The sequence below is a fragment of the Capricornis sumatraensis genome, chromosome 14 (genome assembly GCF_032405125.1).
Source record: "Capricornis sumatraensis isolate serow.1 chromosome 14, serow.2, whole genome shotgun sequence".
Lineage (NCBI taxonomy): Eukaryota > Metazoa > Chordata > Mammalia > Artiodactyla > Bovidae > Capricornis > Capricornis sumatraensis.
Window position 1 is genome coordinate 62,259,005 of NC_091082.1, and position 27,103 is coordinate 62,286,107.

At 39.5% G+C, this 27,103-nt stretch overlaps 2 protein-coding genes and 1 pseudogene across 2 annotated transcripts in view; 2 read left to right on the forward strand and 1 right to left on the reverse strand.

Moving 5' to 3' along the window:
• Positions 1-27,103, reverse strand: part of ANKRD45 (ankyrin repeat domain 45) — a 40,546-nt gene that overhangs the window by 5,884 nt on the left and 7,559 nt on the right. The window contains exons 2-4 of the mRNA XM_068986629.1: positions 23,815-23,982; positions 9,925-10,019; positions 7,314-7,452 (exon numbers count right to left, since the gene is read on the reverse strand). Of these exons, the coding sequence (XP_068842730.1) occupies positions 7,314-7,452; positions 9,925-10,019; positions 23,815-23,982 (402 nt within the window). The remainder of the gene's footprint in view (positions 1-7,313; positions 7,453-9,924; positions 10,020-23,814; positions 23,983-27,103) is intronic.
• On the forward strand, positions 163-588 carry LOC138090811 (putative large ribosomal subunit protein eL32'; annotated as a pseudogene).
• TEX50 (testis expressed 50) lies at positions 16,022-17,704 on the forward strand. Its single transcript, XM_068985617.1, has 2 exons — positions 16,022-16,345; positions 17,489-17,704. The coding sequence occupies exons 1-2, from the start codon at positions 16,022-16,024 to the stop codon at positions 17,702-17,704; spliced, it is 540 nt and encodes a 179-aa protein (XP_068841718.1).

The window sequence follows — 27,103 nt, forward strand, 5'->3', positions numbered from 1 at the left end:
ATGATTTTGATGTTCTATTTTACATCTTCATGTTTATCCTTTTGCTGTTTATTGTGGTTATTACTTTCATAGAAAAAAAATTATTTCATTTTTAAAAATCTGTGTACTGCTCTCTTCCTCAGCTCTGCATACAGAAGTGGCAGCCATCTCCTACTTGGCATCATGGCTAACCCCAGACCCCTTGTGAAGTCCAAGATCTTAAAAAAGAGGCCAAGAAGTTCATCTGACACCAGCCATCTGACACCAGCCAAATAAATATGTAAAAATTAACTGGAACTGGCAGAAACCCAGAAACACTGACAACAGGGTGTATGGGAGATACAAGGGCCACATCTTGATGCCTAATACTGGTTACAGGAGCAACAAGAAACCAGAGCACATGATGCCTAGGGGACTCTGGAAGCTCCTAGTCACAACATCGAAGAGTTTGAAGTGCTGCTGATGTGCAACAAATCTTACTATGCTGAGATTGCTCACATCTCCTCCAAGAACTGAAAAGCCTGAAAAGCCATTGTGGAAAGAGCAGTCCAGCTGGTTATTAGAGTCAGCAATCCCGACATCAGGCTATGCAGCAAATAAAATGAATAGACAGCTCATGTACACATTGTGTTTGTGTTAATAAAACCATGAAACTCATGGGAAAAAAAAAATCTGTTACTGACTCATTTAATTTACTTCCACCTGTGATTTGCTCTTTCCTATAGATTCTTGCTTCTTTTCTGTTTAGAGACAATCTTTCAATATTTCCTTCAGAACAGGTTTGGTATTGCGCTATTGTTTTACCTTTTACTTGTCTGAGAAACTCTTGATCTCTCCTTCTATTTTAAATGATAATCTTGCTGGGTAGAGTATCCTAGATTGCAAATTTTTCCTTTCAGGACTTTCAGTATATCCTGCCACTCCCTTCTGGCCTGCAGCATTTCTGTAGAGAAATCAGCTAATAGCTTTATGGAGGTTCCCTTGTAATTAACTCAAGAGTTGGACATGACTTAGTGACTAAACCACCACTTTTCTCTTACTGCCTTTAGAACCCTCTCTTTATTTTTAACTTTTGCCATTTTAATTATGTTTTGGTGTAGGTCTGTTTGAATTCATCTTCTTTGGTACCCTCTGTGCTTCCTGTACCTGGATATCTGTTTCTTTCTTTAGATTTGCGAAGTTTTCAGCCATAACTTTTAAAAATACATTTTCATTCCCTTTTTTTTCTGCTTCTGGGACCCCTATTATGTGTAGGTTGGCACACTTTATCACTGACTCAATGGACAGGAATCTGAGCAAACTCTGGGAGATAGTAAAGGACAGGGAAGCCTGGCGTGCTGCAGTCTACAGGGTAACAAAGAGTCGGACACAACTTAGTGACTGAACAACAACAAAATAATATAAAGGTCTTTTTATATTGCTTTCTTTTTTTTTTTTAATTTTTCTTTCTGTCTGCTCTTCTGACTGGGTGAAAGTATTTAAGTCGCTCAGTCATGTGTGACTCTTTGTGACCCCATGGACTATACAGTTCATGGAATTCTAGGTCTCCTTTCCCTTCTCCAGGGAATCTTCCCAACTCATGAATCGAACCTAGGTCTCCTGCATTGCAGGTGGATTCCTTACGAGCTGAGCCACAAGGGAAGCCCAAGAATACTGGAGTGGGTAGCATATCCCTTCTCCAGCGGATATTCCCAACCCAGGAATCAAACTGGGAGATTTCTGACTGGGAGATTTCCATTATTTTAACTTGCAGATCACTTATTCATTCTTCTCCATTATCAATCTGCTACCTATTGCCTTACATTCAGTTTTTATCTCAGCAAATGAATTTTCTAATTTTTGTTGGTTCCTCTTTATAGTTTCCAGTTCTTTTTTTACAGTAATCTGCATTTCTAATGAAAGCCCTGTTTAATTCATTCAGCATTCTCATTATTTCCTTTTCTAACTTGGTGTCTATCAAGCTGAAGAGGTCTGTTTCATTGTTCTTTCAGGGGAATTCTCTTGATCTTTCAATCAAAGATTAAAAGTGGGAATGGTTCCTCTGAGTCTTCATTTTACTTGTATTTCTCTTACTCTATGAGTTTAGGAGAAACAATTATCTACTGTGGTCTTGAAGGGCTATTTTTATGTAAAAGTGTCCCTACATGGCTTGTGTCTGTTTAATATTTTTGGTACAAGGGCTGTTTTTTAGTATGGATGCCTGCAGCATCTTTCCTCAGTGTGTGCTGGCCATTATCCCATTGATAGAAGGTATGACTGATGATGTGGTGATCACAGCCTGCACTGGATGCTGAATGGGGCCTCTTCTTTGCTCTGTAGTTGTCACAGCGCTGTTAGAGTCAGGGTTTGCTCCCTAGTTGTTAGAAAAGAAGCCCCCAGATCCATTTCTAAGCTTCACTGTGTAGCAGGCAGGATTGAAGTGCTCCTACTGCAAGAGGAGCAACTGAGCATTCTTCCATTAGAGCTGTTCACCAGGGAGCACACTCTATGGTATCGCCTGTCACCCATTGTGGGGGCTCACAAAGTACACTATTGTGTACACTACCCTGGGCCCCACCTCCACTGTGGGAATACAGACAATCAGCCCTGTGTCCCTCACACACTATGTTCACAAAGCCACTAATGCAGATACACAGGCACCAATCCACTGAAGTCAAGTACCAGGACCACAGTAGTTGCACAACTGGGAGATATGGAAGCAGCCCAGACCCCAGCCCCACCTTCATGTGCATGCACACACAAAGCCCACAGCTGCTAAGGCCAGACCTATCCCAGCCACAGGAGCACCCACTATCCACTTGCATGTCCCAGAGGCACTGAGTTACAAAGCTAGCAACAGTGTTGTGGATCATATAGCCATTGGGGAGAGGGCTCTGCTTTCAACTCTGCCTCTGAGTGTGGGCATCCTTGCATACCCCCAGAGTTCACACAGGCAGCTCTGAGAAAGAAGCACCTATGGCAGACCCCACCACCTCCTTCACTCTTGCATTAACAATGGGATTTCAAGGGTGGTGCAGGCCAGCCATGAGACTGTCAAAAGTGAGGTTGATATGATGGGATCTGTCCTTCCTTTTGTGCACCTCTTAACAATGGCATTTCACTTCCATGGCAGGCTGGGCTTCTCCCACACACACCTCTGGTTTGGGTCCATACAACACTCTAGCCCCTTCAGGTTGTCTTTGCAAGGCTAACACCAGTTCTTTCCCCAAGTCTGTCCTCTGAAGCATGAGTTTCAGCACACAGCTTATGCACACACCAGCAGATGTGTATCTCTGGCTGGGGACTGCAGCAAGGTGGTACAGGCCCTCTGTGTTGGTTTCTGTTTGTTCTGCCTGCTACAAACTGACCGCTGTGTTCTTCTCCAAGCCTCTGAAGCTCCCTTTCCGTCCTGGGTGATCTCACCACCAGTGTGACGACTTCCTAGGGCATGGGAACCTTTCCTCTTTTGCAGCTCTCTTCCAGGGGCAGAGATCCTGTCCTGCTTCCTTCCTTCTTTTCCTTTTATCCTACCCAGTTACATGGAGATCTTCCCTGCACTTCTAGGTATCTGAGATTTTCTGTTCAATAGTGTTCAATAGTTATTCTGTGATAACTGTTCCACATGTAGGTGTATTTCTTATGTATCTGTGGGAAAAGGTGAGCTCCATGTCCTGATTGAAGCATCTGCAATTCTTTCCCAGAGGTGATAAGAGAAAGAGAAATGATTGTTGGGCCAGACTAACAATAGTGATAGCTCAGGGAAAGGTGGGAATTGACTATATAAGCATCTTGACCATCTCCTTCCTGGACTACACTGGTCTCACTCCCTCTGGTCTCTTCTCCCTCCAAACCATTTTGCAAGGAAAGCCAGATTATTTTCCACTACTTAATCCCTCATTTTTCCTACTCCAAACAAAGCCCTTAATGGCAACCCATGGCCCTGAAAGTAAAGCCCAAACATCTAAGCTTATAATCCAGTACTTTTAATGAAAGCTAATTTTCAACCTTATTTTCTATTCTTCCCCAATTCAGACTCAACTACAATCAGCCAGATGGATACTGACCACTTCCCTATTTCCATATTTCAATTTTTCATCATCATATTGTACTTTCATTTCATAATTTCCTATATACTCCACCCTGGCTACCTATCTTTCCAGGAAATTCCTCTTTCTTCATGATGCTTTCTCTTTATGTTTAGGCCTCCCTGAGTTACACAGCATTTAGCTTATCCGTTCAAGAATACTTGTTTACTCACAAACTGGGTGATGGACTCCTGAAAGACAAGAACAATGCAAAGGTATCTATTTCCCTTCAGGGACCTAAGATAGTGCAGTGGGTATGCTCATTCAATATCAGATACAGGTGGCAAGGGACAGTCTATCATACTACTGAGGATACATTCAGTACCTTCACCTTTGAAAAACCACAGTTCCTTTTGATAAACATAAATATCTTAAGTATTGGGTATTCACATTCAAAAGAATGAAGTTGGATTCCTACCTGACACCATAAACAAATAGTAACTTAAAATGAATCATAGACATATTTAGACATAAGGGTCAAAAAACTGTGAAAGTCTTCCAAAAAAAAAAAACATAAAAATAAATCTTGGAGACCTTAGACAAGGCAATGTTTCTCCGATACGACACTGAAAGCACAATCAACAAAAGGAAAGATAGATAAATTAGATTTCATCAAACTTAAAGCCTTTTGTGCTTCAAAGAACACAATTATGGAAATGAAAAGATAATTCACATAATGGGAGAAAACATTTGCAAGTTATATATCTGATAAGAGCCTTATACCCAACATATACAAAGAAGTTTTACAATTCAAAAATAAGAAGAAAAATACAAACATGCGGAGACTAAACAACATGCTGCTAAAAAAACCAATGAGCCAATGAGTCAGTTAAAGAGAAAAACAGAGAATACCTCAAAACAAATGAAAATGTAAACACAAAAGATTTTCCAAAATCTACAGGATGTAGAAAAGGAAGTTCTAAGAGGAAAGTTTATAGCAATACAGGAATACGTCAAGAAACAAAAAATATCTCAAATAAACAACCTAACTTACCTAACCTTCCTTTAATTTCATATAAAGGAATTAGAAAAAGAAAAACAAATAAGGTCCAAAGTCAGCAGAAGGAAGGAAAAAAAATCAGAGAAGAAATAAATACAATAGAGACCAAAAAACTGTAGAAAAGATCAATGAAATTAGTAGTTTTTTAAATAAATAAAATTGATAAACCTTTAGCCAGACAAATCAAGAAAAAAAGAGAACCCAAATAAACAAAATAAGAAATGAAAGAGGAGAAATAACTGATACCACAGAGATATAAAAAAGTCATAAGAGAATATTATGAACAGTTACATGCCAACAAACTAAACAGCCTAGAATAAATGGTCAAATTTCTAGAAACATAAATTTTCAAACACTAAATCAAAAAGAAACAATTTGAACAGATCAATCAGCAGTCATGCAATTGAATTTGTAATTTTCAAAACGTCTAGAAAGCAAAAGACAGGACTGAATGACTTCATTAAAATTTTACCCAACATACAAAAAAGAGTTAATTCCTTTCCTTCTCAAACTATTCCAAAAATTGAAGATGAGGGAATACTCCCAAATTCATTCTATGAGGCTATCATTATCCTGATACCAAAACCAGCCAAAAATAACTTCAAAAAAAAAGAAAATTAAAAGTCAATATCTCTGATAGACTATATCTCAGAAAGTCTTGTCAAATACTATATACAATTACTTACATGTGGAATCTAAAAATTTTTTGCAAAAAACAATGAATGTAATAAAACTAATAGACTCACAGATATACAGAAAAAACTAGTGGTTACCAGTAGGAGGGGAAAGACAGGAGGGGTAAAAGAGGAGTAGAATAGTAAGAGATATAAACTACTACACATAAAATAAACAAGCAACAGGGATATACTGAACAACAGAGGGAAGTACAGTCATTACTTTGCAGTAACTTTAAATTCTACTAACATACTGAATTACTATGTTATACACCTAAAACTAATATATTATAAATCAAGTATATAGTTCAATTAAAAAACAAGGAGACAACTCAACTTAAAAGGCAAAAGATTCAAAAAGACATTTCTCCAAAGAAAATATGCAAATGGCCAGTAAGCACATGAAAGAATGTTTAACATTATCAGTAATTAAGGAAATGCAAATGGGAACTACATTAAGATACTTCATACCCACTAGAAGAGCTAAAAAATATTTTTTAAGGTAATAACAAATGTTGATAACAATGTGGAGAAAATTGGAATCCTTATATATATTGCTTATGAAAACAGAAATTTGGAAACAGTTTGGTAATTCCTCCAAAGGTCAGAAATAGAGGTACCATGTGACCCAGCAATTCCCCCTCTAAATACAGACCCAGAGAAATGAAAACATGCAGCCACATAAAAATTTGTACACAAAGTTCACAGCAGCATTATTTATAACAGTCAAATGAACAGAAACTCAAATGTCTATTAATGAATAAATTTGAATCCACACAATGGACTATGATTTAACAATAAAAGGGAATACTGACATATATTACAACATGATGAACCTTAAAAACATTATGCAAAGTGAAAGAAGCCAGACACAAAAGGTGATAGACTGTATGATTCTATGAAATGTTCAGAACAGGCAATCCATAGAGATAAAAAGTAAATTAGTGGTTGCCAGGGACTTGTGGAAACAAGGAATGGGTATTGACTACTAACGGGTATGGTGTTTCTTTTGGGATAGTAAAATGGAGAAATTATGCAGTAAAATTAGACAGTGGTGATGCTTATATAACCAAAAATATACCAAAAACCACTGAATTGGACATTTTTAAATGGTGAATTTCATGGTATGAGAATTCTATCTCAGTAAAGCTGATAGCTTTAAAATCTTAGGTACACGTGCCACCAAGATTCTGATAGTGTACCTTCTCCAATGACAGGACAGTATTCCCACAACAGGCTTTTCAAACTATAGACTTTCATCACTGAAAAAAAAATTTTTTTTCAAATTCTGCTGCTCTGTCTCCTTGAAAGACATGCTTTCTGGTTGAAAATCATTAGTCAAAACCATAGCAAATTACATAAAATTAAATGATTAGTGATGGTAATAAGATTAGTACTAGACATTATAGAAATAATTCAGTCATTATTTTTAGCTATTATTAATACTGGAACTGAATGAAACTGAGTTATGGATTAGAGCTTATAATAAGGTTAATGGCTACTTCATGAAGATTGTTGAAATCTGATTATCTCAGAAATAACAACACTGAATCTAATTTTTACGCAACTTTCAAATCATTTTTATCCAAAACTTACGTGGTGTAGCCATTTTCGTGAAGATAGGAGTCACAATATCTTCCAATTGCTGTTTCTGCTCAAAGAGCTCATTAATGGAAGCTTCCAAATGGGTTTCCAACCATTCATTTTTTACACGGCATGCATTGAGGAGGATATTCTAGAGACAGAAACAAGGAATTTACTTTCCACTTGTTTATTTAAAAATGAAACTCTATGGTATCTCTAAATCAGCACTGTGCAACAGAACTTTCTGTGATGATGGAAATGGTCACAGAAATATCTGCACGGTCTAATACAGTCACCATTAGATGCATATAGCCAGTGAGCATTAGAAAAGTGGCTGGTGTGACTGAGCAGTTGAATTTTTAATTTTAATTAATTCTAATTTATAGTCACATGAAGCTAGGGGATACTATATCTGATAGTGCAGTACTAACACTAATGAAATGTGTGTATAATGAAACTCATTAATCTAGAGACATGATGCCTTGGGCCAGTCTACATCCTCTCCCTATTTCTTTATTTTCAGTGAGCTCTGCATGGCAATTAGATGGGGAAACAATGGAAACAGTGACAGACTTTATTTTCTTGGGCTCCAAAATCACTGCATATTGTGACTGCAGCCAAGAAATTAAAAGACACTTGCTCCTTGGAAGAAAAGTTATGACCAACCTAGACAGCATATTCAAAAGCAGAGATATTACTTTGCCAACAAAGGTCCGTCTAGTCAAGGCTATGGTTTTTCCAGTAGTCATGTATGGATGTGAGAGTTGGACTAAAAAGAAAGCTTGAGCAGGGAAGAATTGATGCTTTTGAACTGTGGTGTTGGAGAAGACTCTTGAGAGTCCCTTGGACTGCAAGGAGATCCAACCAGTCCATCCTAAACAAGATCAGTCCTGGGTGTTCATTGGAAGGGCTGATGTTGAAGCTGAAGCTCCAATACTTTGGCCACCTGATGCGAAGAACTGACTCATTTGAAAAGACCCTGATGCTGGGAAAGATTGAAGGCGGGAGGAAAAGGGGACAACAGAGGATGAGATGGTTGTATGGCATCACCAACTCAATGGACATGAGTTTGAGTAAACTCCGGGAGTTGGTGATAGACAGGGAAGCCTGGCGTGCTGCAGTCCTTGGGGTCGCAAAGAGTTGGACATGACTGAACAGGGTCGGACACAACTGAACAAAGAGTCAGACACGACTGAACTGAACTGAACTGTGATAAATGTTTGCAAAAGTTGGAAAAAGTAGGTGGATGGTGTGCACTTCATGCAACTCAACAGACAATGCCAATATTTATTCCTTCTTAGGTGATTCACAGGAGGAGGAAGTGTAAGAAATGAGCAAAACCTCACTGAAAACCTCTCAATTTGCATTTCAAAACCATCTCTTTGCACATGAGCAGCAAACTGCTGGTATCTGATTTAAGATGTTCATTATTCTATGATTTGTAATAATGAGGAGACATGAATAAATTTATTACATGTCCTGTCCATATTAATAAATAAGCAACATTATAGCAGAAGTATAAAGAATGAAGTGGATTTGTAATGTCCATAACATATTCTTTAAAGGAAAAGAGAAAATTAAAGAATAACTTGTATAGTATGATCCTATTTTTATAAAAGCAAAATCTCTTATATTAATAAAACTATATGTATGCATACATATATTTACATAAGTGAGGAAAAGTATACTGAGATTAGCACAAAATTGCTATTAGAATCACAGGGTAATAAGACTCAATAGGGTAAAAAGAAAATTATTAAGTCTGCTTTAGATGTTTTGCTTTTATTCTAACCATTAGTATAGGTACATAATATTTTCTAGCTCAAATAATCAAATATTTAAAAACTGAAATTAAAAAGGCTTTTATAGTAACTAGTTTGACAAAGCACTGTTTGTGCCAGGAAGATTGTTTTGCAAATCTAATAGATACACTAGCTCTTCTAATAGAATTCTATCTATACTTTGTTTCATAAGAGATTTTGTAAAATGTTTTACAAACAAGTGAAACGTGTGTCTTATCATGTTCTCAGACTTGCTGATGTCTTGCACTTTTAGCAGTAGCTAATTTTTTTCATCAGAATTAAAAGTCACAGAAAATTCATACAATGTCCTTCCCAGAAATGCAAGAAATAATTTAAAACCCAAACACATTTCTAATCTTTAGCATACCTTTTTTTTTAGTATACATCAAAAGAAATCAACTAGTTCACATGTAGTACATAATATATGACAAATGTGGCAAGCTGGCTTTACAATTAGCTATCTTTACACCTGTGTATTTTTCTATTATGCAAATTTTGATACATGAAAAAATAGGCAGTATATATAAGTATATACGTGAACATATAGACCAAAATATATGATGTATATGTAAGTTTTGAAGCAAACTAATGAAATGAGTATCAGTGGACCCCACTAATCAACAGAAGAACAAGAATGCTGCCAGTACTATTAATGCTGCTTCTATCAGCAGTTTAATAAGAAAGGAAAAAAAAGGAAGGAAGGGAAGGAGAACAGAGCAGTGAGGATCACCACCTACCTCTAGTGCTTTAGTGTAGCAGTTAGATACAAGGGGGAAAAATCTCAAAAGACTTCAGAACAAAATGTAAGCACAATGTTGTACCTTGTCTTCCTTATAAAGCTTCCCTGGTCCCTTTTCTGAATCTGTAACAGTTGCAGAGACCTTTGCAATATATTTTTTCAGTGCCAGCCTTGCTTCTGAAAGAACAGGACAGTAAAAATGCTTAAAAATTAGGCAAAGACCAAAAAAATTCGCTCAACAGTTTATAATGTAATTTTATAAATCCAGAGCTTTATAAAGACTGTGTAGGAGATTTCTTATAGTTTTCCTTGGAGAAATTCAAGAAAGATAACACTTAACTAACACAGTGATTTGGGGTACTCACTATATTCGTGTGTGTGCGTGCGTGCATGCTCAGTCACTCCGTCATGTCTGATTCTTTGCAATCCCATAGACTATTGCCATCAGACTTCTCTGTCCATGGAATTTTCCAGGCAAGAATACTGGAATGGGTTGCCATTTCCTACTCCAGTAGAACTTCAATTCCGCTAAAATTTTTAAAGAGCAAATAAATACAAAATATGACACCAAAGGAACTACAGTCTCTCAAAATATCTACTCTGGAAAGTGAAAGTCGCTCAGTCGTGTCTGACTCTGTGAACCCATGAACTATACAGTCCGTGGAATTCTCCAGGCCAGAATACTGGAGTGGGTAGCCTTTCCATTCTCCAGGAGATCTTCCCAACCCAGGGATCAAACCCATGTCTCCCGCACTGCAGGTGGATTCTTTACCAGCTGAGATAATCTGGAAAAAGGAACAAAAAGTATTTCCAATAGAAAAATTATTGGGACTTCCCTGGTGGTCCAGTGGCTAGAACCCCATGCTCCTGATGCCGGGGGCCCAGGTTCCATGCCTGGTCAGAAAACCAGATCCCACATGCCACAACTAAGAGTTTGCATGTCTGCATGCTGCAGTGAAAACTCAGTGTAGCCAAATAAGTAAATGTCATTTGTTTTACCCTTCAAAATAAATTTAAAATAGCTTCCCTCTTAAAAAAGTGTTTACAATAATTCCATTCTCTATAAACACCCATCACAAAATTTGCAAGGCTTGTTTAAACAAAATCACAACACTGAAAGAAATACAGAGACAGACAGATTGAATATAATAAACAGTAGGTTTGTTGTTGTTGTTTAATTGCTCAGTTGTGTCTGATTCTTTACAGTCTCATGGACTGTAGCCCGCCATGCTCTTCTATCCATAGAAACTCCCAGGCAAGAATACTAGAGTGGGTTACCATTTCCTTCTCCGGGGGATCTTCCCAGATCAGGGATCGAACCTGCATCTCCTGCATTGGCAGGACGGGTCTTTACAGCTGAGCCACATGGGGCTTCTACATGGCTCCAGCCCATGTAGAGTTGGAGAGGACTTAGCAACTGAACAACAAAACAGGATTAGCAAAGCATTAATAATACTTCAAATTAATTTAACAATTGATCACGTCCTGTGACTGCTATAACAAATTGCCACAAATCTGGTGGCTTAAAACAATGCAAGCTTATCCTGTAGTAAATTCTAGTAAATCCACATAAGTCTGGAATCAGTTTGCTGCTGCTAAGTCACTTCAGTCATGTCCAACTCTGTGCGACCCCATAGACAGCAGCCCACCAGGCTCCCCCATCCCTGGGATTCTCCAGGCAAGAACACTGGAGTGGGTTGCCATTTCCTTCTTCAATGCATGAAAGTGAAAAGTGAAAGTGAAGTCGCTCAGTCATGCCCAACTCTTAGCGACCCCATGGACTGCAGCCTACCAGGTTCCTCCATCCATGGGATTTTCCAGGCAAGAGTACTGGAGTGGGTTGCCATTGGAATCAGTTTAGCTGAGTGAAAATCAAGGTGTTGGTGGGGAAGATTCTTTTTATGCGAAGCAGAGTCTATTTCTTGCTGTTTTCCACCTCTAGCTGCAGCCTATACTCCTTGGCTGGTGGCTCCTTCTTCAACCAAAATACACCATTCCAATGTCTAGTTCCATCATCAAATCACCTCCTCTTCTGTGTCAAATCTCCTGCCTCTCACTTATAATAAAGACACTTGTGACTACATTTAGGTCTCAGCTGGATAATCCACGATGATCTCTCCATCTAAAGATCTTCAGTTTAAGGATCCACAAGATCCCATATGAGGTAACATGCTCAGGTTCTGAGGGTTAGAACCTAGATATCTTTGGTAGACATTTTTCAGCCTACCATAGCCTGCCCTCTGACCTCCCCAAACTCATATCTATCCCACATGCAAATACATTTACCCCATGCCAGCATCTAAGTTTCAATCCATTAACATCAACTCATGTTCAAATGTTCATCTAAAATATCATCAGCTCAAAAGTCTCATCTCCTCATACAAACAAGGTATGTGTGAGACATTGGTATGATCCATCTATCCTGGGGTAAAATTCCTCTCTATCTGCAGACCTGTGATACTAGAAAACAAGTTTTCTATCCCAAAATACACTGGTGGGACAGGCACAAAGCAACAGTTATAGATACTGCCATTCAAAACGTGAGAAATTAGAAGGAAAAAAGGAGTCACCTCAGTCTCAAGCAATTCTGAAATCCCACAGGGCAAATTCTATGAGGTATCATAGCCTCTTGGCCTGCAGCTCCAGCCTGAGTCATCCTTCCTTTTCATGAAAGATGAAAAGTTTTTGCAGCTGAACCATCTTGTCAATTACAGCTTCAAATCTATCATTCATGTTGCAAGCAGAATCAATTCTCTAAACTGGAATTTAAGGTTTAGGTTTTGGCTCCACTAGTTGATGACCTGGAGCCAGTGGTGGTTCCAGAATTTCAGTACAGGAGGAAGTTTAGTAGAGGAATTAGTTTGAAGAGGCGATTAAGGGACTTGTCATTAAACTGTATTTGTATAATAAGCATGCTGATTTTACTGAGTGCATATGTTTATTTTGGGTGGCCTGGTAGAGAAAGCAGCTTACTGCAAGCATCTTCTAATGCCACCAGACCTATCAGAGCATTCAGGCAGCAATATACCACAGACTGGGAAGTTTATGAACAACAGAAACTTGTTTTTCATAGTTCTGGAGGCTGGCAAGTCCAAGATCAAGCTGCAACATGGTTGCAGTCTAGTAAGACCCCTCTTCTTTCACTGCCAGCACCTTCTCAAGGTGCCTTCACATGGTAGAAGGGGCCAGGGAACTCTGTGGGGACACATTTTTAAAGACCACTAATCCTATTTGTGAGGGCCCCACCTTCATGTCCTAAGCATCTCCCAAAGGCCCCATGTCCTAACACCATCACATCAGGCATTAGAAATTCAACATATGCATTTGTGGGGGAACACAAAGATTCAGACCATAACAGTATCTTAACCCTTCTAACATCAGTTTCTCCATCTATAAAGTGGAAGTATTATAATATCACCCACATACGGTTGTTCTAAGAATTAAAACATAGTATAATACATGCAAATTTCTTGACATAGTGCCTGGCACACAGGAAAGTACTAAGTTTATTATTAGGTCACTCCTCTCCTCCAGACTTTGTAAGTAACTCCATACTGGCTACTGAATAAAATGCAGGGCCCTCCAAGACCTATCTAGCCACAAACAATTTTTCCAGCTTCATCCCTTGCTACATTCATTCAGAGACCCTATCATTCATTTACTTCCTGTTCCCTCTGCCTGCTGATATCAATAGGGCTCACTCCTTTAGTTCTTCAGGTCTGTCTTCAAACATCACCTTACCAGAGAGGCCTCTCCTGATGGCCCTCTGTAAGTGTAAGCACACACTCACTCATTCACTTGCTGGCAACGTCATAGGCCCCTTACCACTCTATTTTTCTTCATAGCACTTCACAGATAAATAGATTTAGATCATTTTATTTTCTGTATCTCCCTACTAGAAAGTAAACTCCATAAACATAGTTTTATGCCTAGGTGTGTAAGTATCCTCAGCTCCTAGAACAGTATTTAGCACATAGAAGGTGCTCAATAAATATTTATAAATGGAATGTTGCTGCTGCTGCTAAGTCGCTTCAGTTGTGTCCGACTCTGTGTGACCCCATAGACGGCAGCCCAACAGGCTCCCCCGTCCCTGGGATTCTCCAGGCAAGAACACTGGAGTGGGTTGCCATTTCCTTCTCCAATGCATGAAAGTGAAAAGTGAAAGTGAAGTCGCTCAGTCGTGTCCAACCCTCAGCGACCCCATGGACTGCAACCTTCCAGTCTCCTCTGTCCATGGGATTTTCCAGGCAAGAGTACTGGAGTGGGGTGCCATTGCCTTCTCCGAAATGGAATGTTACTCAGCCATAAAAAGGAATGCATTTGAGTCGATTCTAATGAGGTGGATGAACCTAGAGTCTATTATACAGAGTGAAGTAAGTCAGAAAGAGAAAGATAAATATTATATATTAATGCATATATATGGAATCTAGGAAAATTGTACTAATAAATTTATTTGCAAGGCAGCAATGGAGAAGCAGACATAGAGAACAGACTTATGGACATGGGGTAGAGGGGAGGAGAGAGTGAGATGAAAAACTGACTCATTAGAGGGTCAGCAAAAAACTGACTCTTCAGAAAAGACCCTGATGCTGGGAAAGATTGAAGGCAGGAAGAGAAAGGGATGACAGAGAATGAGATGGTTGGATGGCATCACTGACTTGACAGACATGAGTTTGAGCAAGCTCTGGGAGTTGGTGATGGACAGGGAAGTCTGGTGTGCTTCAGTCCATGGGGTCACAAAGAGCAGGACATGACTGAGTTCCACTGAGTGACTGAACTGAACTAAACTGAATGGTTTACACAGAATTTCTTTGCTTATTATGTTTCCTCAACCTAAAATGCCCTCTCTGCCATCCACCAAAATTCTACTCATTCTTCAAAGCTTACTCAAAATGCACTCCTGTGAAACCCCTAATTCCCCCTGGTAAAACTGAGTGCTCTATCATCCATTACATGATTATAATTTGATTTAGCCCTGAGTATAATCTGTGCAAAGACCCTGATGCTAGGAGGGATTGGGGGCAGGAGGAGTAGGGGGACGACAGAGCATGAGATGGTTGGATGGCATCACCGACTCGATGGACATGAGTTTGAGTAAACTCCGGGAGTTGGCAATGGACAGGGAGGCCTGGTGTGCTGCGATTTATGGGGTCGCAAAGAGTGACTGAACTGAACTGAACTGATAATCTGTCCTGTAATTTTTTATTTTCCTGTTTTCTGCTTCTACTCCTAGACTGTAAGTTCCTTAAAAGCAGTCTGTCTCACCTTATCATATACCACACTAATCCACCATCTCTTTTTCATACAATCATGCCAACCCCCAATCAACACACCCCTCACCCACTACCTGGTAGTTACTACATTGCCATCAAAAAGATATGTCAAAAGGGGGAGTCACTCAGTATTTCCTTGACTAAATGAAGAGAAGGACATTCCTCAATATAAAAACAGAAGCAGAAGCTAGGTTGTATGATATTACCATGATAATGATATTACCATGATATATGACTCTAGCTACTTGGTGTAGTGGTGAAGAATCTGCCTGCCAATGAGTGGGGAAGGAGACTCTAGAGCCACAGGTTAGATCCCTGGATTGGGAAGATCCCCTGAAGTAGGAAATGGCAATCCACTCCAGTATTCTTGCCTGGAAAATTCTATGGACAGAGGAGTCTGGCAGGCTACAGTCCACAGCATTGCAAAGAGTCGGACACAACTGAGTGCACACACATACACACACGCTTTTAAGTAGATGTTCTAAAGTACCATACTTCAAAAGGGTTGGAAAGGATACAGGTAAGTTGTTCCCATGAAATTCTGTTAATATAATGATGATCTAAATTTATTGGCTATCAAAATATTAGCAAAGTCTTCATTTTTCTTCAGAAAACTGAAGAGGCTCAAACCATTCTGGCAAAAAAAAAAAAAAAAAAGGCAAGAAAAAAGTATCCCTAAGAAACCCAAGGTGATTGGTTAGCCAACATCTTTTAGTCCCAGTGTGTTTCTTTATGACATCACTGAATGTATCCCTGAGTCACCATGGCTGATGATGTTATAATGATCATCAGTGTGTATTTTGCTGCCTAGTTATCCTAAGTGCCTTGACTGGAGTACCAAGGCATTTCTGCTCGGTCTCTAAAAAAATTTTTGGCTGTAATTTTTTTTCCATTTGAGAAAGAAAGATGTCTACTCAAGGACTATCCCTGATTTTTACTCTGTTGTTTATCTGCTTTTTCAGGGAGAGCTTCTGCATTTGTGATGGTACTACCTGGACAAAGGTTGGATGGGAGATTTTTCCAGAAGAAATGCATTATTTGAAAGTTAAGACAGCTCCATCTCACTGTCTACCTTACCCTCTGGACAAACTATGCTGCAATTTTGCTAATATGGATATATTTCATGGTTGTTTAAACCTTGTTTATATTTTAGTACAAGCTCTCTTTTTAATCCTGTCTGTTTTGTCTGCACATTACCTGTGGACGAAGTGGAAGAAACACACAAAAAAGGTGATGCTAATAGTTATAGAATATCAAAGCATTTAAAAGATAAGATTATCATCTTCTCTGGAGAGAGAACTGTGTCTTCTTCTTCATAACCTTCCCCACTCCCACCATTCACCTCAGCGTCTATCACACTTTCTTGCACATATCAGGTTTTCAACAAAGGTGTACTGAATTAGGAGGTCTTTAAAATAACGTATTATTTTAGATAGTTTAAAGTTACAAAATACATCAAGAAAGTAATGAGCTACAATGAGTAGAATGTATAGGAAATGCAGTTATCTGTCTGGGCTCTTAGGTAAATCACTGTATCTTTCTCTGCTGTCTGATCAATAAAATGAAGGATGTGGAACAAGAGATCTTGTTAGGTCCCTTCCTGATCTATCTAAGAAAGCTAAGTATACTAAAGTTGGTGTGTATATTTTTTAATGTACTATAAACTAATTTCTAATTTTAGGATAACTTTCTGGAAAATAACACTCAAACTGATTCCCCACTTTGCCAGTGTTACTATATTTAGAGGCAATCTTAAAAGCTCATTGACCTTCACAACAACTATATATTTATAAAATGTCTATGATTTTATGACATTACATCTTAAGGCAATTTAGTAAAGGAAAATAATATACTAATATTCAAATAATTTCTCCCAGCAGAATGCTCTAATAATCATAGAGAGCTTATTAAATGTTTACTGAATGGTGATCATGATCTCTACAACCTTACACAAGGACATATAAAAACGAGCATTTTTTCTGCATTTTTACCTCTCTTCTATAACAATTTTTTCTTTGTATAAATAAGTAAAGTGTGATATTTGGAGCTTAAGCATATATATCCAGAAAACAAATTTAATTTGAACTACAGTAAGGAAAAAATACCTCATGCGAAGAGTTGACTCATTGGAAAAGACCCTGATGCTGGGAAGGATTGGGGGCAGGAGGAGAAGGGGACAACAGAGGATGAGATGGCTGGATGGCATCACTGACTCGATGGACGTGAGTCTGAGTGAACTCCGGGAGTTGGTGATGGACAGGGAGGCCTGGCGTGCTGTGATTCATGGGGTTGCAAAGAGTCAGACACGACTGAACGACTGAACTGAACTGAACTGAAGGAAAACTGTAATATCATTTGTTTTTCTTCTTTTAGCTAAAGAAACAAGTCTCCTTGGATATACCTGGCAACGATCTAGAAACCCAGTCTGTCTATGACATTGACCAAATACTCTGCAGACTGGTGGCCACAACATCAATGATGACCAAGTACGTGAATCAGATGTCCCATTACCCTCAGGCTAAGAAAGCCAAGCACCGAAAACTAAAAATAAAGAAGACTGAAGGAGTAGAAGGAGGCAGAGTATATTAGACACATCCATATGCAAATATAACTCAGTCCACTATGGAGACTATGCAAGAAATCTATTGAGGGAAATCATAAAAGGACAAAAGTGATTCTTTGAGATGCTTTGTAATTTGGGGGCTAAATTCTTTACTGAAACTTTCCAACAAAGTCTGTACTGAAAAGTTATTTCTATTCAGCTAAAATAGCATCCATGCTTACTAAAAAGTACTAGGGGAAAGACCATATACAACCACCACTCCATGTTTAAGTGTTCTGTTCTTTTTAATGTGTTAGATTGCTAATCATTAAGCAAACTGTAGAAGAGAATCTTGATTTAGTGTTTCAATAAATCTCTGATTTAAGCAATTTTTGTGATTTCTCTTAGTTTCCTGAGCAAATTTTATGGCCACGTGGACATATTTAATTTCCCATCTCAAACTGTTAAAATAGTATGGAAATAATAAGGAACAGATTAATTTCTAAGTATAATTTGCTCCCCTTTTCAGTATAATAAATGAATTAAGTATCAATACTTTTTTAAAATTTCAAACTTCTATTGATAAGATGCATCAGTTTTTAAAATATTTCACTTTTATTGATCAGTCACCTCATTTCTTCAAGTATGGTTTCTACATTTTTCAAAAAAAAAAACTGAGAGACTGAGACGGACAGATTTTCTTAACAACATATAAAAGAATCCCAGAAAAACATGACAGATTTATAATATACCTCCCATCAATAAAAGGAAAAAAAAAACTAAAAAAAATCCTTTGTAAGTAGTAGATAATGCTATAGTCTTAACAAATAACAGAAGGGAATAAGTTTTGCCTTGCATTACTGTGGATTATTAAAAGTTTACTTATGGTTCCACTTTCCAGAATCTGCTCCTTACTTTCACTCTTCCTTGACAACATTACTCCCACATTTCCATGAATATTTGTTCCATACCTTCAGGGTTCTGAACAATCAACTAATTCTATATATATGTGTGTGTGTACATATATATACATGTATTTCTTTTAATATAGGACCCTTGAACAATTAAAAAGTCTATAAACCTTGAAAACCCAAAGAAATGGATCTCTAGTAGTCAAATTTTCAGTAGCATGGAGGAGTCTCTGGGGTAGGGAGTCCTCAATCCAGTAAACCTCTCCAGGTGACTCCTACTCTGATCATTAGAGCAAGAAATGGAAGTGGTTTATATTCTTGTTAAGTCTTAATTAAACAAATGTTTAACTTTATGTTGAGTAGTTAGCATTTCTGACACTCTACAGCTACATTACCATGAATCCTTACAATTCCACTGATCTGGAAACAGAACACTAGTTTATAGCATTATAGTCTTTTATCTTCATTACTAGGAAATGGTAGGCCTAATTCCTCCAAGACTGTAAGTTCAGTTCAGTTCAGTCACTCAGTCGTGTCCAACTCTTTATGACCCCATGAAGCGCAGCATGCCAGGCCTCCCTGTCCATCACCAACTCCTGGAGTCCACCCAAACCCATGTCCATTGTGTCGGTGATGCCATCCAACCATCTTATCCTCTGTCATCCCCTTCTCCTCCTGCCCTCAATCTTTCCCAGCATCAAGTAAGGACCCAAACTAAACAGATGGACATCAGGGAGAAGGAAATTGAAATTGAGTGGGGAGGGCACACAGTGGTCCTCAGGGCACAGTGTGCTATATGAGGCAGACTGCAGCCTCCTCCTTGGGGCCCTCCAGGCCCTCCAGGCCCTGCAACCTCAGGATCAGCTGGTGAGCTGGGGGGTCCAGGGACAGGCTGAGGGCTGCATCCTGCAGAGCTCCAGAGCCCTCCCCACAGCGCTCACTGGCCAGGCTCAGGCCTTGAAGCAGCTGCTGACCCATCCCTATTTCTCCAACCTAAGGGTGGTGGTCTCCACAGGTTGTAGTCCGTGGGACCTGGCCCCCATTTGGACAGACTGAGGGCCAGTTGGTCCTAGACACCTAGCTCCCACAGTGATGACAGCTGGGCGGGATCTGGGGACCTGGCCCTGAGGGTGCCACCAGCTGAGATCTGACTCCTCAGCTGGACCTGAGGACTGGCAGGAGGACCCAGACTGGGTGCTGGATGAATGCTCCTGGGTAGGGTTACTGGCCCATGCAGGGACCCCTCCTCTTAGCCAGGGCCTGGACCTTGGAGGTCAAAAGTTGAGGATCAGGACTTTGGCCTTTCTTGTAGAATAGAGAACAACATTTGCTTTGGTAGAGTTTCACCTAGCCGTGACCTGACCTCAAGAACAAAGGCTCTGACACCAAGAAGTCTGCAACAACTAACCACGGCCCCCTCCTTTGCCTTTCCTATAAAAAGGGCTTTGCTGAGAGCTTTCAGGGAGCTCCTGGGTTTTTTAAGGCATGAGCCACCCATCTACTTACACGGCCCTGCAATAAACCTTTCTCTGCTCCAGACTCACGGTTTGGTATTGTTTGGTCTCACTGCATGTTGGGCCCGTGGACTTCCACTCAGTGACAAAAACCAATGAAACTCTACGCTCAAAAGCCCCAACTTTCAGAAAAGTTACAGCAAAGTTTGTTCCTGGATTTATTTTTTTAAGTACCATGGGTCATTCTTCAAAACTGGATTTTAAATTATATAATGTGAATTTTGGTAGATCGTCAGTCCAGGCTTGATGCATGAGACAGGGTGCTTAGGGCTGGAGCACTGGGATGACTCTGAGGGATGGGATGGGGAGGGAAGTGGGAGGTAGGGTTCAGGATGGGGAACATATATATACACCCATGGCTGATTCATGTCAATGTATGGCAAAAACCACTACAATATTATAAAGTAATTAGCCTCCAAATAAAATAATTTTTTAATAAATAAATAAAAATTATATAATGTGAATTTGGGGCTTCCCAGGTGGTGCTAATGATAAAGAACCCACCCGCCAATTCAGAAGACATAAGAGACATGGGTTCAATCCCTGGGTCAGGAAGATCCCCTGGAGGAGGTCATGGCAACCCACTCCAGTATTCTTGCCTGGAGAATCACAATGACAGAGGAGCCTGACAGTTACAGTCCACAGGGTGGCAAAGAGTTGGAGATAAGTGAAGCAACTTAGCATGCATGAATGTGAATTTCACCTAGAACTAATTATTCATGAGGAGATCAATTAAATTTTTTGCTATTTTCTTTTTGCTTATGCATCTGATCATAAAATTGAAGGTAACTGACAGAAATATGGCCCCTCGATAATATTTAGTGTAAGTGGACAATTATATACCAAATAATCTACAAAGTATAACTCATCTTTTTCTCCCCAAATATGTTCAGTTCAGTTCAGTTGCTCAGTCGTGTCCGACTCTTTGCAACCCCATGAATCGTAGCACGCCAGGCCTCCCTGTCCATCACCAACTCCTGGAGTTCATTCAGACTCATGTCCATCGAGTCAGTGACGCCATCCAGCAATCTCATCCTCTGTCGTCCCCTTCTTCTCCTGCCCCCAATCCCTCCCAGCATCAGAGCCTTTTCCAATGAGTCAACACTTCACATGAGGTGGCCAAAGTACTGGAGTTTCAGCTTTAGCATCATTCCTTCCAAAGAAATCCCAGGGTTGATCTCCTTCAGAATGGACTGGCTGGATCTCCTTGCAGTCCAAGGGACTCTCAAGAGAATTCTCCAACACCACAGTTCAAAAGCATCAATTTTTCGGCGCTCAGCTTTCTTCACAGTCCAACTCTCACATCCATACATGACCACTGGAAAAACCATAGCCTTGACTAGATGGACCTTTGTTGGCAAAGTAATGTCTCTGCTTTTGAATATACTATCTAGGTTGGTCATAACTTTTCTTCCAAGGAGTAAGCATCTTTTAATTTCATGGCTGCAGAAACCATCTGCAGGGATTCTGGAGCCCAAAAAAATAAATTCTGACACTGTTTCCACTGTCTCCCCATCTATTTGCCATGAAGTGATGGGACCAGATGCCATGATCTTTGTTTTCTGAATGTTGAGCATTAAGCCAACTTTTTCACTCTCCTCTTTCACTTTCATTGAGAGGCTTTTTAGTTCCTCTTCACTTTCTGCCATAGGGTGATGTCATCTGCATATCTGAGGTTATTGACATTTCTCCCAGCAATCTTGATCCTAGCTTGTGCTTCTTCCAGCCGGGCGTTTCTCATGATGTACTCTGCATAGAAGTTAAATAAGCAGGGTGACAATATACAGCCTTGACATACTCCTTTTCCTATTTGGAACCAGTCTATTGTTCCATGTCCAGTTCTAACTGTTGCTTCCTGACCTGCATATAGCTTTCTCAAGAGGCAGATCAGATGGTCTGGTATTCCCATCTCTTTAAGAATTTTCCACAGTTTATTGTGATCCACACAGTCAAAGGCTTTGGCATAGTCAATAAAGCAGAAATAGATGTTTTTCTGGAACTCTCTTGCTTTTTCCATGATCCAGCGAATGTTGGCAATTTGATTTCTGGTTCCTCCTTACTTCTATTAATCCTCCCAGTTCCCTTTTTATTTTACTGATAAACAACTCGTTAAGGCTGCCATATGAATCTTCCTAAATATCACTTTAATCCACTTCCTCTTCTACATAAAATCTTCCAGTGGCTCCCAATGGCTAAAAAAATGAAATGTAAACACCTTAGCCTGAAATTTGGAGGTATGATCGGACTGGAATAATAGCAGCGTCATACTTCAAGTGTGATCACCCAACAGGCACTGTGCTAAGACATGGTTTATAGCATCTCATCTCATTCTCACAACTCCCCAAGAGATAAGGACTATTATGGGCCCTCTTTTCTGGAAATTAAGACTGAAGTATAAAGAATTTAAGTATCTTTCCCAAGGTCACATGGGTTTCAAGTAGAGACATCAGTATTTCAATTCAAGCAATTTGATTCAAGAGCCCATGTACTTACTTGTCTTTTATTAACCTGCCTGTGCTGTAGCCTGCTTGTATAAATTACATTGACTTGCTCTTCCAGTAAGGCAAGCTCATCACTGTTTCCCCAACACGTCACTTTCAGTCATAAGGTTTTGCTCACACCCTTTCTCCTCAGTCTGTGTATACAAATCCCATTTCTTCAAGGCCCATCTCAACTCCACCATACTCTGACTTCATGTTCTCTGACCACCCCATAGCATGAGCATCGGCATCTGCTCTGCCAATTTTAACTCTTAATTATAGTCTTTCTGATATTGTTATTTAACTGTAGGATGCATCAATAGTTTATCACCCCACATATAACAAATGTCCAGAGAGCAGGAACAATCTAGGTACCACACATAGCTATGTACAACAATGTTATGCTTGTAATCCTAGAAACACAAATGCAGAGAACTACACAAAATGAATGCCATGAATGTCCTTGGTACTAGTTTTATAACCAATGTTTGTCACATACATAATTACACAGGTGTATCTTCCTGAAATCTCTAAGCTCTATTCTACAGGTTAAGGAAATATTGTAAGAAAAACAGTAAAACTCAAAATAGTACATAGTTTTTTGACCTTTGATTAAAGCACAAAACACAAACAGAAAAGTACAAAATTTACAAGGGTAAACTCAATGAATTTTCACAAATGAGCACACCATGTTAACAGTTACCAAATTAAGAAAAAAAGAGTATTATGCCCCAGAAGTACCCTCCCTCATGCCATAATGAAAACTGCTATTCAGACTTCTAACACCATGGATTAACTTTGCATAGCAAAACATTTTAAATTATTACAACTGTTTCTACTTGGGGAATCAAACATATTCCTCAAGTATGCCATTCTTTTAAACATTTAAGGAATGCTCCACTCTGCCAAGGTCTCTCAGAAAATGGCCTTGAACCATGTATGTATATTATATATACATTATTATAGAAGATTATTGGAGAAATTGTTAGAAGGTGGTAAATCAACCAGCTTTGAATACAGTTTCTACTAAATACAATGTTTTAGATCAATAGCAAAAAAAAAAAAAAGGCAGATTTGATATGTTATCACCAACAGTGACTATGGTTATGTCTACAAACAAAAATCCTAATAGAAAGTGAAAATGTTAATCACCTCTTCGCTTTGTTAATGACACAGCCTGTAACTCTGTACTTACAGGAGGGAACCCCAGCAGTGAGTCAGTTTGCTACTACTACCTTGTAAGCTTCCTTACCTGCCCAATCCAGGAACTCAACACACTCAGTCTGGGAATATCGAACAGCAACATCTCGAGCTCTCTCCTTCCGGAAGTTCAGAGCCTCTATATCAACATCCAGTTCCACCAGTGCTTTCAAAGTTTCCAATCGACCCCAGGCTGCAGCACAGTGTAAGAGTGTGTAACCTAACAAATACAATGAGGATGGTCAGGTCAAAGAAACTACATTGTTTCAGGCTCTTCTACAGAGTAGAAGATAATAATGATAATCAGGTGTTGAACAATTACTACAGGCCAAGCAGATGGTGATGGCAGCCATGAAATTAGAAGATGCTTACTCCTTGGAAGAAAAGTTATGACCAACCTAGATAGTATATTCAAAAGCAGAGACATTACTTTGCCGACTAAGGTCCGTCTAGTCAAAGCTATGGTTTTTCCAGTGGTCATGTATAGATGTGAGAGTTGGACTGTGAAGAAAGCTGAGCACCGAAGAATTGATGCTTTTGAACTGTGGTGTTGGAGAAGACTCTTGAGAGTCCCCTGGACTGCAAGGAGATGGAACAAGTCCATTCTGAAGGAGATCAACCCTGGGATTTCTTTAGAAGGAATGATGCTAAAGCTGAAACTCCAGTACTTTGGCCACCTCATGAGAAGAGTTGACTCATTGGGAAAGACTCTGATGCTGGGAGGGATTGGGGGCAGGAGGAGAAGGGGACAACAGAGGATGAGATGGCTGGATGGCATCACGGACTCGATGGACATGAGTCTGAGTGAACTCCGGGAGATGGTGATGAACAGGGAGGCCTGGCGTGCTGCGATTCATGGGGTCGCAAAGAGTGGGACACGACTGAGCGACTGAACTGAACTGAAATATTATCCTCTGGCTTCCCTGGTGGCTCAAATGGTAGGGAATCTGCCTGCAACACAGGAGACCTGGGTTCAATACCTTGATCAGGAAGATCCCCTGGAGAAGGCAATGGCAACCCACTCCAGTATTCTTGACTGGAGAATTCCATGGACAGAGGAGCCTGGCAGGGTACAGTCCATGGGGTCACAAAGAGTTGGACACGACTGAGTAACTTGCACAGGTATTATCCTAAGTGCTTTACATATAATAAGTTCATTTAGTTGGTAAAAGAAAAACCCTATGAGGTCATAGCTATTATAATCTTCATTTTACAGATAAGGAAACAAAGGTCCAGAGAAGTTAAACTTGCCCAAGGCACACAGCCAGTAAATGATGGACACAAGGAATCAACACAGGCAATCTGAGCTCTTCAACATCTTATGAGGAAGATAGCAATCTCCCTAACAGTCATCTACTGGAACACAATTAGATATATGACTTTAGTCTAAGAAATTTTCATCAACCTCTAATTACTCTATTATTGTTAACACAACCATACAAATTACTACAACTGTGTACGTCTTTGATTTGGAAATTAATCATTTGAATTAAAATTGAAATTGTGAGCTATCAAATTAGAAAGTTATTTCTTAGATTTACCGAGGCAACTATCCCACAAAACTGGGAGCCAAAAAATACCCAGATATCACCTTTCCGAAGATATATTTCTTCAGCCAAATGGCCCACGGCCCCTGATTTGTTGGGAAAGGGGACACTATCTATGGAAAAGACACCACGATAGCATGAGCAGGAGGCCATTTCAAATGAGATATTCTTGGTCCTTACATTGCTTTTCTCAGGGCTGAAGTTACTACTAAACACAATGTTTTAGGCCAATAGCAAAAAAAAAAAAAAAAAAAGAGGCCAGAGGTAACATCTAAAATTTTTCCTATTTTTTAATATACATAGTTTAAAAATAAGAAAACATGATTTCTAAACAGAGAGAGCCTTTTGCCAAGGAATTTGAAATCTTTATATGTGGGGTTTTTTTTACCCCTTGTGGGAGATGGTGTGTTTTCTAGAAGGAAACACACAGATCTTTGTACTACATTAATTCCACAGCCTTCCCAGGAGAAGAACATTTAAATAAGATGATTTCGAAAGCATCCAGACAAGAGGGGGGATTTTCCTAAAGTTCTCCCATGATATTGGCAATGAATAGTTGAACCCAGAAGCGAGACATAGAAGGTTACATGTTAGAAATCTCAGCAGGAAGAAGGACCATAAATGGAATACTGAAAAATCAGAATTGGTTCCAAGGGAAAAATAATCTCTACATGGAAGACTGCGGCTGCTGCTGCTGCTGCTGCTGCTGCTAAGTCACTACAGTAGTGTCCGACTCTGTGCGACCCCAGAGACGGGGCAGCCCACCAGGCTCCCCCGTCCCTGGGATTCTCCAGGCAAGAATACTGGAGTGGGTTGCCATTTCCTTCTCCAATGCATGAAAGTGAAAAGTGAAAGTGAAGTTGCTCAGTCGTGTCCAACTCTTAATGACCCCATGGACTGCAGCCTACCAGGCTCTTTCGCCCATGGGATTTTCCAGGCAAGAGTACTGGAGTGGGTTGCCACTGCCTTCTCCAACATGAAAGACTGCTGCACTACTGGTTACTAAATAGAGAGAGTCAACTGAGCATGCAGTTCACAGTAAGGCAAAAGATTAGACAAGAGGTAAAGCAGTCTTCTCCTCTATACAGGCATTGTTCTATGTGCTCCACAAGTATCAACTCATTTAATCCTCTCTACAATCCTATGATGTACAAAGTAGTATTGTTCTCATTTATAGATAAGAAAAAAAAAGCACAGAGAGGATAAGAACTTTTCTCAAGGTTGCTTAAATTGAGGAAGGTCATTGATAAGGTCAAAATCCCAAAACTGAGATGATGATAGTCACAAACAAGTAATAGGCCTGGAGCAAAATACTCACTTACCTAGAATATTTTTCATAACCTGCCTACTACCAGCAGTACCAAACTCTTTGAATTCTCCAAATCATATTGCTTCATGCCTCTATAATTTTGCATATGCTGATTTTTTCTGCCTGAGAAACGTTTTTATGTATAAATTTTATATTTACTTAGCATTAATACCAGTATTTGTAATATTGAGTTCAGAATTCATTTTTTAAATTAGTGAAACTAATACCCATTTTATTTTTTTGTTCAATTTTTAAAATTAATTTATTTTTATTCTTGGCTGCCTTGGGTCTTTATTGCTTCGCATGAGCTTTCTCGAGTTGCAGTGAGCAGGGAGTACTCTTGCTATGTGCAGGCTTCTCATTGAAGGGCCTTTTCTTGTTGCGGAGCACATGCTTCAGGTGCACAGGTTTCAGCAGTTGTGGCTTGTAGGCTCTAGAATTCAGGCTCAGTAGTTGTGACCCACAGGCTTAGCTACTTCATGGCA

Bases quoted from the DNA above. Each gene is read 5' to 3' on its own strand.
- TEX50 (XM_068985617.1), top strand. From the start codon at position 16,022: ATGTCTACTCAAGGACTATCCCTGATTTTTACTCTGTTGTTTATCTGC. The intron at 16,346-17,488 runs GTGATGCTAATA...TTCTTCTTTTAG, and splicing joins GGAAGAAACACACAAAAAAG to CTAAAGAAACAAGTCTCCTT.